Source organism: Oncorhynchus gorbuscha, linkage group LG23 (assembly GCF_021184085.1).
Source record: "Oncorhynchus gorbuscha isolate QuinsamMale2020 ecotype Even-year linkage group LG23, OgorEven_v1.0, whole genome shotgun sequence".
Lineage (NCBI taxonomy): Eukaryota > Metazoa > Chordata > Actinopteri > Salmoniformes > Salmonidae > Oncorhynchus > Oncorhynchus gorbuscha.
The window spans coordinates 33,516,945-33,529,157 of record NC_060195.1 but is presented as its reverse complement, the minus strand read 5'-3'; the positions used below and the strand labels follow the sequence as shown (position 1 = coordinate 33,529,157).

Below are 12,213 nucleotides of genomic sequence, written 5' to 3'. Positions count from 1 at the left end.
CTCTCACACCTTGCGCGCATGTGAGCTGAGGAGAGAGGACCTTAGAGAGGAGCCTTGGTCTAAGCTACTGAGCTAAAAGGAAAAAGAACATGCCTACAGTGAAAAGCCTACAAGGAGAACTTAATTTAAGTTTTAATATTGTATTGGACTAAGACGAGAAAAAAGTATGCACGACCAAATGCAGGCTACCGTGTAACTCCCTAATCAGGTAGGATGCAATTTTGAAATTTACAGATTTTTATAATAATTTGTTTTATCATTATTAATGTATAATATTGTTATTAGTGTAAGCCTATTTATTATACAAAAAAACATTTTTTTATACAAAACCTGTTTTGTTTAATTCAGTTGAGACATTTTTATTTTCTAAATTAAAATTTGTGCCACGTTCGTGTGTAGAGACGGACCAAGGCGCAGCGTGATATAAGTGAAACTATCAAACAAAAACAAGAAACAAACAGCGAACCGTGACTACAGAGGTGCTACATGTACTAACTCAAAATACAATATCTCACAAAACACAGGTGGAAAAAAAGGCTACCTAAATATGATCCCCAATTAGAGACAACGATTACCAGCTGCCTCTAATTAGGAATCATACAAATCACCAACGTAGAAATAATAACCTAGAACCCCACATAGTAATAATAAACTAGACTACCCCCAGTCACGCGCTTACCTACTACACCTTAGAGAAACAATGGCTCTCTATGGTCAGGGCGTGACAGTACCCCAAAGGTGCGGACTCCGCCGCAAAAAACCTGAAAAAAATGGGGAGGGTAGGGTGGGTGATTAGTGTCGGTGGCGGCTCCAGGTGCGGGGCGAAGTACCCACTCCGCCGCAGATCGCCAGCACCGGTGACGGCTCTCTGTTGCAGGACGAAGAACCCGCTCAGCTAGCGGATCCACCAGCTTTGGTGGCGGCTCTGGTGCGGGCCGAAGAACCCGCTCATTCCAGCCATGGACCCGGGTTGAACACTGTGCCTGGACTGGACCTCGGTGTCAAGGAAGGCTCCTGCCATGAAGTGGGACCGGACGCCGTATCTGGACTGAGCACTGGCGCAGAAGACGACTCTGACCATGGAGCAGGACTGGACACCGTGTTTGGACTGGACACAGGCGCAGAGGAAGGCTCCTGCCATGGAACGGAACTGGACGACGTGTCTAGAAACTCCGAACCATCACTGGAGGTTCCGGATCGTGACCGTCGCTGGAGGTTCCGGAATGCAAACCGTTGCTGGAGGTTCCGGACTGCAAACCGTCGCTGGAGGTTCCGGAATGAAGACCGTCGCTGGGAGCTCTGGACTGAAGACCGTAGCTGGAGGCTCTGGACTGGGAACCGTTGCTGGAGGTTCCGGGCTGCAGACCGTCGCTAAAGGCTCTGGACTGTGAACCTTCGCTGGAGGCTCTGGACTGTGAACCCTCGCTGGAGGCTCTGGACTGGGAACCGTCGCTGGAGGCTCTGGACTGTGAACCATCGCTGGAGGCTCTGGACTGTGAACCATCGCTGGAGGCTCTGGACTGTGGACCGTCGCAGGAGGTTCCGGACTGTAAATACGCAATGGAGGCCTTGTGCGTGGAGCCGGTACAGGTGGCACCGGATTGGTGACACGCACTTCAGGGTGAGTGCATGGAGCTAGCACAGGACCTACCGGACTGGAGAGGTGCACCGGAGGCCTGATGCGTGGGGCCGGTACAGGTGGCACCGGACTGGTGACACACACCTCAGGGCGGGTGCGAGGAGCTGGCACAGGACGTACCTGACTGGGAAGCCGCACTGGAGGCCTAGTGCGTGAAGCTAGCACAGGGTGTACTGGGCTGTGGAGGCATACTGGAGACCTGGTGCGTATAGCTGGCATCAATTGTACTGGTTCGATGACCCACTTCGCACGGCAAGTACGAGGAGCTGGCACAGGACGTACAGGGCACAAATGGTACCGGACAAATTAAACACTCAAGGTGAGTTTGGAGAGCTGGCACAGGACGTACAGGGCTGGGAAGGCGTACTGAGACCTGATGCGTGGAGCCGGCACAGATTTTACCAGACTGATAGCACGCTCCTCAGGACGAGTACGGAGAGCTGACTCAGGTGGCATTATAACACGCTCCTTAGGGCAAACACCGGCTTCATCACTGTCCTCCCTTCTCTCCTCGCGTCTGCCACCACGGAAGGCGATCCTGTCCTGCCAGGATTTCCTCCCAAGTCCAGGATCCCTTCCCATCCCTTCAAGATAGAGTTAATATAATATTACATATTTGCCTTTTTGCCCGCAGTGCTGTGTTGTGCTGCCTATTTGAAGCGTCTCTCACTCACATGGCTCTACGTCACGTGATCACGTTTTTCTCACAAGCGACAGTCGTGGCCAAACGTTTTGAGAATGACACAAATATTAATTTCCACAAAGTTTGATAATTCAGTATCTTTAGATATTATTATCAGATGTTACTATGGAATACTGAAGTATAATTACAAGCATTTCATAAGTGTCAAAGGCTTTTATTGACAATTACATGAAGTTGATGCAAAGAGTCAATATTTTCAGTGTTGACCCTTCTTTTTCAAGACCTCTGCAATCCGCCCTGGAATGCTCTCAATTAACTTATGGGCCACATCCTGAGTGATGGCAGCCCATTCTTGCATAATCAATGCTTGGAGTTTGTCAGAATTTGTGGGTTTTTGTTTGTCCACCCACCTCTTGAAGATTGACCACAAATTCTCAATGGGATTAAGGTCTGTGGACTTTCCTGGCCATGGACCCAAAATATCGATGTTTTGTTCCTCGAGCCACTGAGTTATCACTTTTGCCTTATGGCAAGGTGCTCCATCATGCTGGAAAAGGCCTTTTTCGTCACCAAACTGTTCCTGGATGGTTGGGAGAAGTTGCTCTCGGAGGATGTGTTGGTACCATTCTTTATTCATGGCTGTGATCTTAGCCAAATTGTAAGTGAGCCCACTCCCTTGGTTGAGGGGTAGCCTAGTGGTTAGAGCATTGAACTAGTAACCAGAAGTTTGCAAGTTCAAACCCCCGAGCTGACATGGTACAAATCTGTCGTTCTGCCCCTGAACAGGCAGTTAACCCACTGTTCCTAGGCTGTCATTGAAAATAAGAATGTGTTCTTAACTGACTTGCCTAGTTAAATAAAGGTAAAATTAAATTTAAAAAACCCCACACATGAATGGTCTCAGGATGCTTTACTGTTGGCATGACACAGGACTGATGGTAGCGCTTAACTTTGTCTTCTCCGGACAAGCTTTTTTCCCGGATGCCCCAACCAATCGTAAAGGGGATTCATCAGAGAAAATGACTTTACCCCAGTCCTCTCCAGTCCAATCCCTGTACCTTTTGCAGAATATCAGTCTGTCCCTGATGTTTTTCCTGGAGAGAAGTGGCTTCTTTGCTGCCCTTCTTGACACCAGGCCATCCTCCAAAAGTCTTCTCCTCACTGTGTGTGCAGATGCACTCACACCTGCCTGCTGACATTCCTGAGCAAGCTCTGTACTGGTGGTGCCCCGATCTCGCAGCTGATTCAACTTTAGGAGACGGTCCTGGCGCTTGCTGGACTTTCTTGGGTGCCCTGAAGCCTTCTTCACAACAATTGAACCAATCTCCTTGAAGTTCTTGATGAAGCGAAAAATGGTTGAATTAAGTACAATCTTACTGACAGCAATATCCTTGCCTGTAAAGCCCTTTTTGTGCAAAGCAATGATGACGGCACGTGTTTCCTTGCAGGTAACCATGTTTGACAGAGGAAGAACAATGATTCCAAGCACCACCCTCCTTTTGAAGCTTCCAGTCTGTTATTCGATCTCAATCTGCATGACAGAGTGATCTGCAGCCTTGTTCTCGTCAACACTCACACCTGTGTTAACGGGAGAATCACTGACATGATGCCAGCTGGTCTTTTTGTGGCAGGGCTGAAATGCAGTGGAAATGTTTTTGGGGGATTCAGTTAATTTTCATGGCAAAGAGGGACTTAGCAATTATTATAAATTCATCTGATCACTCTTCATAACATTCTGGAGTATATGCAAATTGCCATCATACAAACTGAGGCAGCAGACTTTGTGAAAATAAAATTTGTGTCATTCTCAAAACTTTTGGACAAGACTGTACAAGGGAAGACAGACAACAACTGCGTGCGTCCTTATCCAATTCCGAGGTGCATATTGAGGATATTGGAAGAACTGTCCAAAATTACTTTTTTTCAGCCAGCAAGATGAGTAGGCCTAACGAAAAGCAAAACCACTAGCCTATATCAGTCTACTATCCCCCACAGTACAAAAGTCGACCTATTCTAATCTGTGCGAGAAATAAATATCCCAAACATAGTCTGGTACAGCTGTGGGATACTATCGATCTCAAATTAATACAAATGCTCGCATAAAAATTAAGATTTTATGCAATGTGGCTGCCACAACAGATCAGAACGTTTATCTTAAAATGTTGATTAGTATTAGGCTATTTCTTCACATTATAAGCGCAGCAATGGTACTAGGCTATAAGCACAAATGTTCCATTAGCAGAAAACACCATGATCAAAAGTGACCGCAATTGTAATTATGCATGTAATGCTTTTATTGTAAAGGTGCATTTTTATGGTGAAAATGATCTTCCCCAAACATGAAACTCACACACTGCTTATATCTGTCAGTTAGGCTCAACACCCCTTGTAAAGTGGATTAACTTTAGATGTGATAAAAAATCCTATTTAAGCATTTAGTCCTATGGGCTAGGCTACATGAGGTGTGCGACTATGTTTTGAAAAAGTTGCAAAAAAAATCCATTGTTTCTCTGTCACGACTCCCCTTCCTGTTCGGGTGGTGCTTGGCGGTGACGGTGCTTGGCGGTCGTTGTCACCGGCCTTCTAGCTGCCACTGATCGCTTTCCCCCTTTTCTGTTTATTGGTTTCACCTGTGTTCATTTTAGGCTGATTGGTCGGGCTTTATTATCCAGCAGGCCCACCTACTGATTGTTTGATGTACGTGTGTACACGTCTGTGTGTCACGGTTTTCCCATTTTCTTCGCATTTGTTTTGGTGTGCGCCCTGTGTTCCGTGGGGTTGGTGTATGTTCTGTGCATGAAAAGTATATCACTACCCTGAACTCTCTGCTTCCTGCGCCTGACTTCTCACCCACTACACCCCGGTCATACTGTAACATTCTCATAATGGGCATCATTCACAAGTGAAAATATTTAATTCACAAGTGACAGGCTAATATTGTCAACCATCAAACTTTACTTAATTTATTTATATATATATTTTTCACATTTCATTTTTTTCATATTTATATAATTATTTTAGGGGTGGATCAGCTTTTCTTGATTTAATATTGTCTTTACATATACTAAATAATATGTGTGACATTTGTTTTGATTTAGACCATTATATTGCACCTGTATTGAAACAGTGGCAGCGGGAGAAATACATGTCATCTATATACTTACATAGGTAATGGAGGACACTTATCCCCGTGGTTTATTTTCATGCCAGCCAGGTTGGCGATATCACTGTTGTAAATATAGGCAATGTGATTAATATTAGGAAAGTTGAGAAATAAATATAGGAGGCCTATAGAAAGCTGATGGGATCCTCATCTTTCTATTAACGGCCATCACTCTGTTTTCACCCGCAATTGCATAGCCTATAAAAATGTTGCGGAACATGAGCTCATGGGCTCTCATGAAGCGTTTGATTCGATTTTTGAATACATATGCATTGATGTCAGAGTGATTAGAGGGAAAAGTGAATGCTGAGTACAAGGCAGTTATCAAGTTTGGTTGGCTACTAATGACCAGCAGCAGCATCAGAGATTGGAGAAGCCTAATTACCGTGACTAAACAGGTCATGTGGAATTTGACTGCCTTCATTACTCATGACCACCAGTGTGGTGGTAATACAGTCACCGCAACAGCCCTAGGAGAGACCTGAAAATAGCTCTGCAGCGATGCTTCCCGTCCATCCTGACAGAGCTTGAGAGGATCTGCAGAGAAGAATGAGAGAAACTCCCCAAATACAGGTGTGCCAAGCGTGTAGCGTCCTACTCAAGAAGACTGCCAAATGTGCTTCCACAAAGTACTAAGTAAAGGGTCTGAATACTTACGTCAATGTAATATTTATGTTTTTATTTTTTATATAATTTGCACAAAATTTTAAAAAACTGTTTTTGCTTTGTCGTGGGATATTGTGTGTAGATTGACGAGGGGGGAAAACGATTGAATCCATTTTAGAATAAGGCTGTAACGGAACAAAATGTGTAAAAAGTAAAGGGGTCTGAATACTTTCCGAATGCAATGTATTTCCATGAAATGGACATGAACAACTAAACTGTATACACTGGCCGTAGTGAGACCTTCTGTTATTGACTGAACATGTTTTTTACCCTTTAAAGTCTCAACATACAGCCATACTAACCATTTCCATCTACAACATGGTATTGTGTCTAGCCAACAGCTGCAACCCAAAAGGAATCAGCTGTCGCCGGCCGAAGACACCCGAGAGTCACAAACCACTATTAGGGAAACATTGAACTTGGATTTGCTGATCCTCTCTGTTTCACTTCTTATTTCCCTCACCTTTCCTCCTCTCAAATACCTGTTTTTCTACCTCTCTCTCACTTGTTCATTTACTTTTTCTAATTATCACAACCTAAAATGAAGTGAAAGAGCCTACTTATTGTGAAGAAGAAAGTAGTGTCTTCATATCAGTGTTGGACAGCAGGGTGTGAGAGCTGACCACTGCCCTGACACAACGAATGAGGTGTTATATTCTCAGGCGCAAACATCTCTTCTTCACACTCAAAAGTAGCCTCACTTATCACATCCTGTGTTTGACATCTTAACCAAATTTCATCACACATGAGACATGAAGCCATTCTGGTGGTTTGTATAATGAATAAGTGAGACTTTGATGGGGCTCATCCTCTTTCCTCTGAGTCAGAACCTATGAATAGGGTCAAAGTTTCACTTCTTCTTTTGCTTGTCACAAACTGGTTGAGGTCTTCTGAGTGGCAGGAACAGCTATTTCTCATACTTTCCTTGCATTGGTTTTGTTTGTGCCGTAACACAAATTCAGCTCTGAATAGAAAATAGAGGACTTTGTTGAAGTACCAAAGTTAATTTGATAAACTGAGACCCTGCGTTGTAAAGAGACATGGAGACTGTTTTAGGACTGTTGGTGATCTCAGCAGGAGTGTCTCATGGTAAGAAACATCTTTATATGTGTTGGTTTCCCTCTTCTTTTATGCAGAATATAATATCAGGAGTCTTCTATACATGTAGCAGAAATGACAGATGGTGATAGACAATATTCATAACACGGTAGAAGACAGTTGTCCCATGATAATGATCACTGACTTAATGATCCCTATCACATTGATGCTGTTGGTTTGGTTGTACTGTTAGTCGCTTGTATCCTCATGATCCTCTGACTTGACATGGGTTAGAACAGTGATAGTCACTACAGTGTGTTTTTCTTCTTGATCTTCAGGCTTGGAGACTTCCTGTGATGCTAGAGAAGATGGATCTCAGTGTTATGGAGCTCTGGGAGGAACTGTCTATCTCCAGCTGACTGATACCATGACATATCATCACTACTCATTTTATAAAGGCTCAACTGCTGCTAAAGAGATACTGAAAATGAAGGGCACACTGGTAATAAGAGACACCCCCATTAAAGACAGATTACACTTCTTTATAAACAATGGGACATTTAGGTTAAATAACACAAGAAGGAATGATTCTGGTGAATACCTGCTCGAAAAATATGATTCAGAAGGGAAATCTTCAGAGACCAGAGAACTACAACTGTTCATCGAAGGTAAATAACTTACTTGCCAAGTAATTTAACTTTGACAAGCTCTACATATTGCTCTGGCTAAACTTCATGTGACTGCTTAATAATCAAAATAATGAGAAATGCATTTTATGTGTAACCATGGAGTCATTTTTATTTTCATAGTCTCCTGTATTTGGTACATAGAGTCATAACCACATCCATCAACATTAAATCATCTGTTGGTTATTTGAAAAACAGTCATTATGTGTTAATGAATCTGCTGCTCCTGTTGACTACAGTAGTTTCTGTGGCTTTAAAGAAGAAAGGCTGGTGTTGTGTTGTAATGTGTTTTTCCCTCTTACTACAGTTACATATCCTTCTTCCCCCACAGCTCCAGTGTCCAGTCCTCAGCTGTCCTCTGAGTGTCTGTCTCATGGAGAGATGAGGGTGTCCTGCTCCTCTGAGGGGGATGGTCCCCAGTACAGCTGGACTCTGGATAGACAGACGCTGAACGACACTGATGCCTCTTCTGATAATAAGACAAACACCATCACTCTGAAGAAAGGCCTGTCAGGAGATCTCACCTGTACCGTCAGAAACAACATCAATCGTAATACTGTCAGCAGGAGAATCTCACACTGTCCAGGTAATCTACTGTTTAATTTACTTTGTTAAAAAAATATTATGATCAACAATATCAAAGATTAATGATAATAATAATGATGATGATTATAATGATCAATGATCAATTCTTATCAATAAGAATTGACCTGTTTCAAAACAGCACTATCCATTTGCCAGTATTTACATGTATTTCAGATACGAATGTGATTACTGTTGTTTGGATTGCCTACAGGGCTGATATATGTTAACTGCACCTTATCCAACGGGACAAACATATCAGAGTGGGTGAATGCCACTGGTAATACCCTGTGTGTTGAGCCTACAACGGTGACGACTGAGTCTCCCACCAGTAAAACCTTCACCCGTAAGGGATAATGTTGATATTGATGATGATGATGATTATTATTATGATGGACATCATGACCTCTAGGGTCGTTCCACAAAATGAGTCCCTAATTGATCTTTTCTTCAATCTAGACCACATGGAGAATAAAATATCTCAGATTTTTTATATTTATGAAGAGTTGCTAAAGTGCCAAAATGCAGCATTTTGACGTGTCCCTCTGTCACCCTCTGTGACCTCTAGGAACATTTTAACCCACTTAATCCCAAAATGTCTCCAAGTGTTCACCATTATTGTAAAGCCTTATTTTGTTGCTTCGCCAAAGTTATTTCTGGTGATTTGTCTTTATTTCATGTGATTGTTAAAAACATATTTTTTTATCCTTATTAGGCAGACCTTATTATTATTTAATTAGGCAAGTCAGTTAAGAAGAAATTCTGATTTACAATGACGGCCTACCAAAAGGCAAAAAGGCCTCCTGCGGGGACGGGGGCCTGGGGTTCAAATTAATACAAATATACAATATAAATAAAGGACCAAACACATCACAACAAGAGAGACAACACAACACTACATGAAGAGAGACCTAAGACAACAATATAGCAAGGCAGCAACACATTACAACACAGCATGGTAGCAACACAACATAACAACAACATGGTAGCAACACAACATGGTAGCAGCACAAAACATGGTACTAACATTATTGGGCACAGACAACAGCACAAAGGGCAAGAAGGTAGAGACAACAATACATCACACAAAGCAGCCACAACTGTCAGTAAGAGTGTCCAAGATTAAGTCTTTGAATGAAGAGATTGAGATAAAACTGTCCAGTTTGAGTGTTTGTTGCATCTCGTTCCAGTCGCTAGCTGCAGTGAACTGAAAAGAGGAGCGACCCAGGGATGTGTGTGCTTTGGGGACTTTTTAAAGAATGTGACCAGCAAAGCCGGTGTTGTATCTGGAGGATGTGGGCTGCTGTAGATATCTCAGATAAACAGGAGTGAGGCCTAAGAGGGTTTTATAAATGAGCATCAACCAGTGGGTCTTGAGAGATGACCAGTTTACAGAGGTGACCAGTTTACAGAGGAGTATAGAGTGCAGTGATGTGTCCTATAAGGAGCATTGGTGGCAAATCTGATGGCCAAATGGTAAAGAACATCTAGCCACTCGAGAGATTAGTGATTCATTTTTAGGTTACACTACCCAAAAGGGACTAATTACACGGAACGACCCTCTTGAAGTAGCAGCATCATAGCATTTGGCACATCTCAACTCAGATATGTGATACCTTTAAATGTTTTATTGCCACCAGGGTTTTTATATGTTAACTGTATTAATTGTTATTTATTAGTGATCCCCATTAGCTGTTGCCAGGACAGCAGCTAGTTTTCTTGGAGTCCAAACACATTAAGGGACAAAAGATAAACAGCAAGTCATATAACATTACTACACCACTACATATATGCAATACATAATGTAGAATAAGACCATACAACAATATTACAATGTACGTGTGTGTAGAATGCATGTGCTAGTGTTTGTGTGCGTATGTGTTTGTCTGTAACCGTGTCTCTTACAGTAGCCACAGTTCCATAAGGTGTATTTTTTCTCTATCTGATTCCACTGCTTGCTTCAGTTACCTGATGATGTGGAATAGAGTTCCATGTAGTCATGGCTCTACGTAGTACTGTGCGCCTAACATAGTCTGTTCTGAACTTGGGAAGAAACCTCTGGTGGCATGTCTTATGGGGTATGCATGGGTGACCGAGCTGTGTGCTATTAGTTTAATAACCTGTCTAGGACTGAACCCCGTTCCGCTAGCGGAACCCCCCGCGACAGCCAGGGAAAGTGCAGGGCGCCAAATTCAAATCAATAAAAATCTCATATTTAAAATTCCTCAAGAATACAAGTATTGTACACCATTTTTAAGATAAAATTCTCATTAATCCAGCCACAGTGTCTGATTTCAAAAAGGATTTACAACGAAAGCACCACAAACGATTATATTAGGTCACCACCAAGTCACAGAAAAACACAGCCATTTTTCCAACCAAAGAGAGGAGTCACAAAAAGCAGAAATAGAGATAAAATGAATCACTTACCTTTGATGATCTTTGTCAGATGACACTCATAGGACTTCATGTTACACAATACATGTATGTGTTGTTTGTTAAAGTTCATTTATATAAAAAAATCTGAGTTTACATTGACTCGTTACGTTCAGTAGTTCTAAAACATGCGGTGATTGTGCAGAGAGCCACATATATTTACAGAAATACTCATAATAAACATTGATAAAGATACGACTATTATACATGGAACTTTAGATAAACTTCTCCTTAATGCAACCGCTGTGTCAGATTTCAAAAAAACATTACGGAGAAAGCAAACCATGCAATAATCTGAGTACAGCCTTTAGACAACAAAGCAGCACAGATCACAGACATATTGGGTAGTCAATACAGAAATAGCATTTTAAATATTCCCTTACCTTTGATTATCTTCATCAGAATGCACTCCCAGGAATCCCAGTTCCACCATAAATGCTTGATTTGTTCGATAATGTCCATCAGTTATGTCCAAATATCTTCTTTTGTTAGGGCGTTTGATAAACAAATCCAAAAGCACGTTCAGGTCGCGCCGAACGTCGGACGAAAAGTTCAAAAAGTTCAGTTACAGCCCGTAGAAACATGCCAAACCAAGTATGGAATCAATCTTTAGGATGTTTTTAACATAAAACTTCATTACTTTTCCAACCGGACAATTCCTTCGTCTGTACAAATGAAGTGGAATGAATGAAGTGGAATGTAGCTACCTTTCACGTGAGCATGCCAGACCGAGGCTGCGGCACTCTGCCAGACCACTACCTCAAAGAGCCCTTATGAGCCCCTCTTTTAGAGTATAATCCTCAAAACAGGTTCTAAATACTGTTGACATCTAGTGGAAGCCTTGGGAAGTGAAATATAACTCATATCACACGGTATCTTCAATGGGGGCTGAGGTGATAAACTACAAACCTCAGATTTCCCACTTCCTGCATGGATTTTTCTTCTCAGGTTTTTGCCTGCCGTATGAGTTCTGTTATGCTCACAGACATCATTCAAACAGTTTTAGAATCTTCAGAGTGTTTCCTATCCAGATTTTCTAATTATATGCATATTCTAGGTTTTACGGCTGAGTAGCAGGCAGCTTAATTTGGGCACGTTTTTCATCCAAGCTACCCAATACTGCCCCCTACCCCAAAGAAGTTAAACAGCTTGTCAACACTTCTTACAAAAACAGGTAGTGATGAAGTACATCTCTCCTCCACTTTGAGCCATGAGAGATTGACATGCACATTATTAATGTTAGTTTTACATTTACATTTAACTTCTTGCATCGAGCCATCCCGGATCTGGTATCGTGACTACAGCCTCAAGCTCATTACCATAACGCAACGTTAACTATTCATGAAAACCGCAAATGAAA

The 12,213-nt window shown here is 42.3% G+C and overlaps 1 protein-coding gene across 1 annotated transcript; it reads left to right on the top strand.

Annotated features, from left to right (window-relative positions):
* The first annotated feature begins 6,986 nt into the window (after window positions 1–6,986).
* LOC124011483 lies at window positions 6,987–9,005 on the top strand. Its single transcript, XM_046324912.1, has 4 exons — window positions 6,987–7,200; window positions 7,488–7,817; window positions 8,167–8,421; window positions 8,632–9,005. Exons 1-4 carry the CDS (start codon window positions 7,152–7,154, stop codon window positions 8,772–8,774), a joined length of 777 nt encoding a protein of 258 aa, XP_046180868.1. The 5' UTR covers window positions 6,987–7,151; the 3' UTR covers window positions 8,775–9,005.
* Window positions 9,006–12,213: the final 3,208 nt, after the last annotated feature.

Excerpts from the sequence above, each read along its gene's own strand:
- LOC124011483 (XM_046324912.1), top strand. The coding sequence starts at position 7,152 with ATGGAGACTGTTTTAGGACTGTTGGTGATCTCAGCAGGAGTGTCTCAT. Across the intron at positions 7,201-7,487 it reads CTCAGCAGGAGTGTCTCATG|GCTTGGAGACTTCCTGTGAT; the intron begins GTAAGAAACATC and ends CTTGATCTTCAG. Across the intron at positions 8,422-8,631 it reads GAGAATCTCACACTGTCCAG|GGCTGATATATGTTAACTGC; the intron begins GTAATCTACTGT and ends GATTGCCTACAG.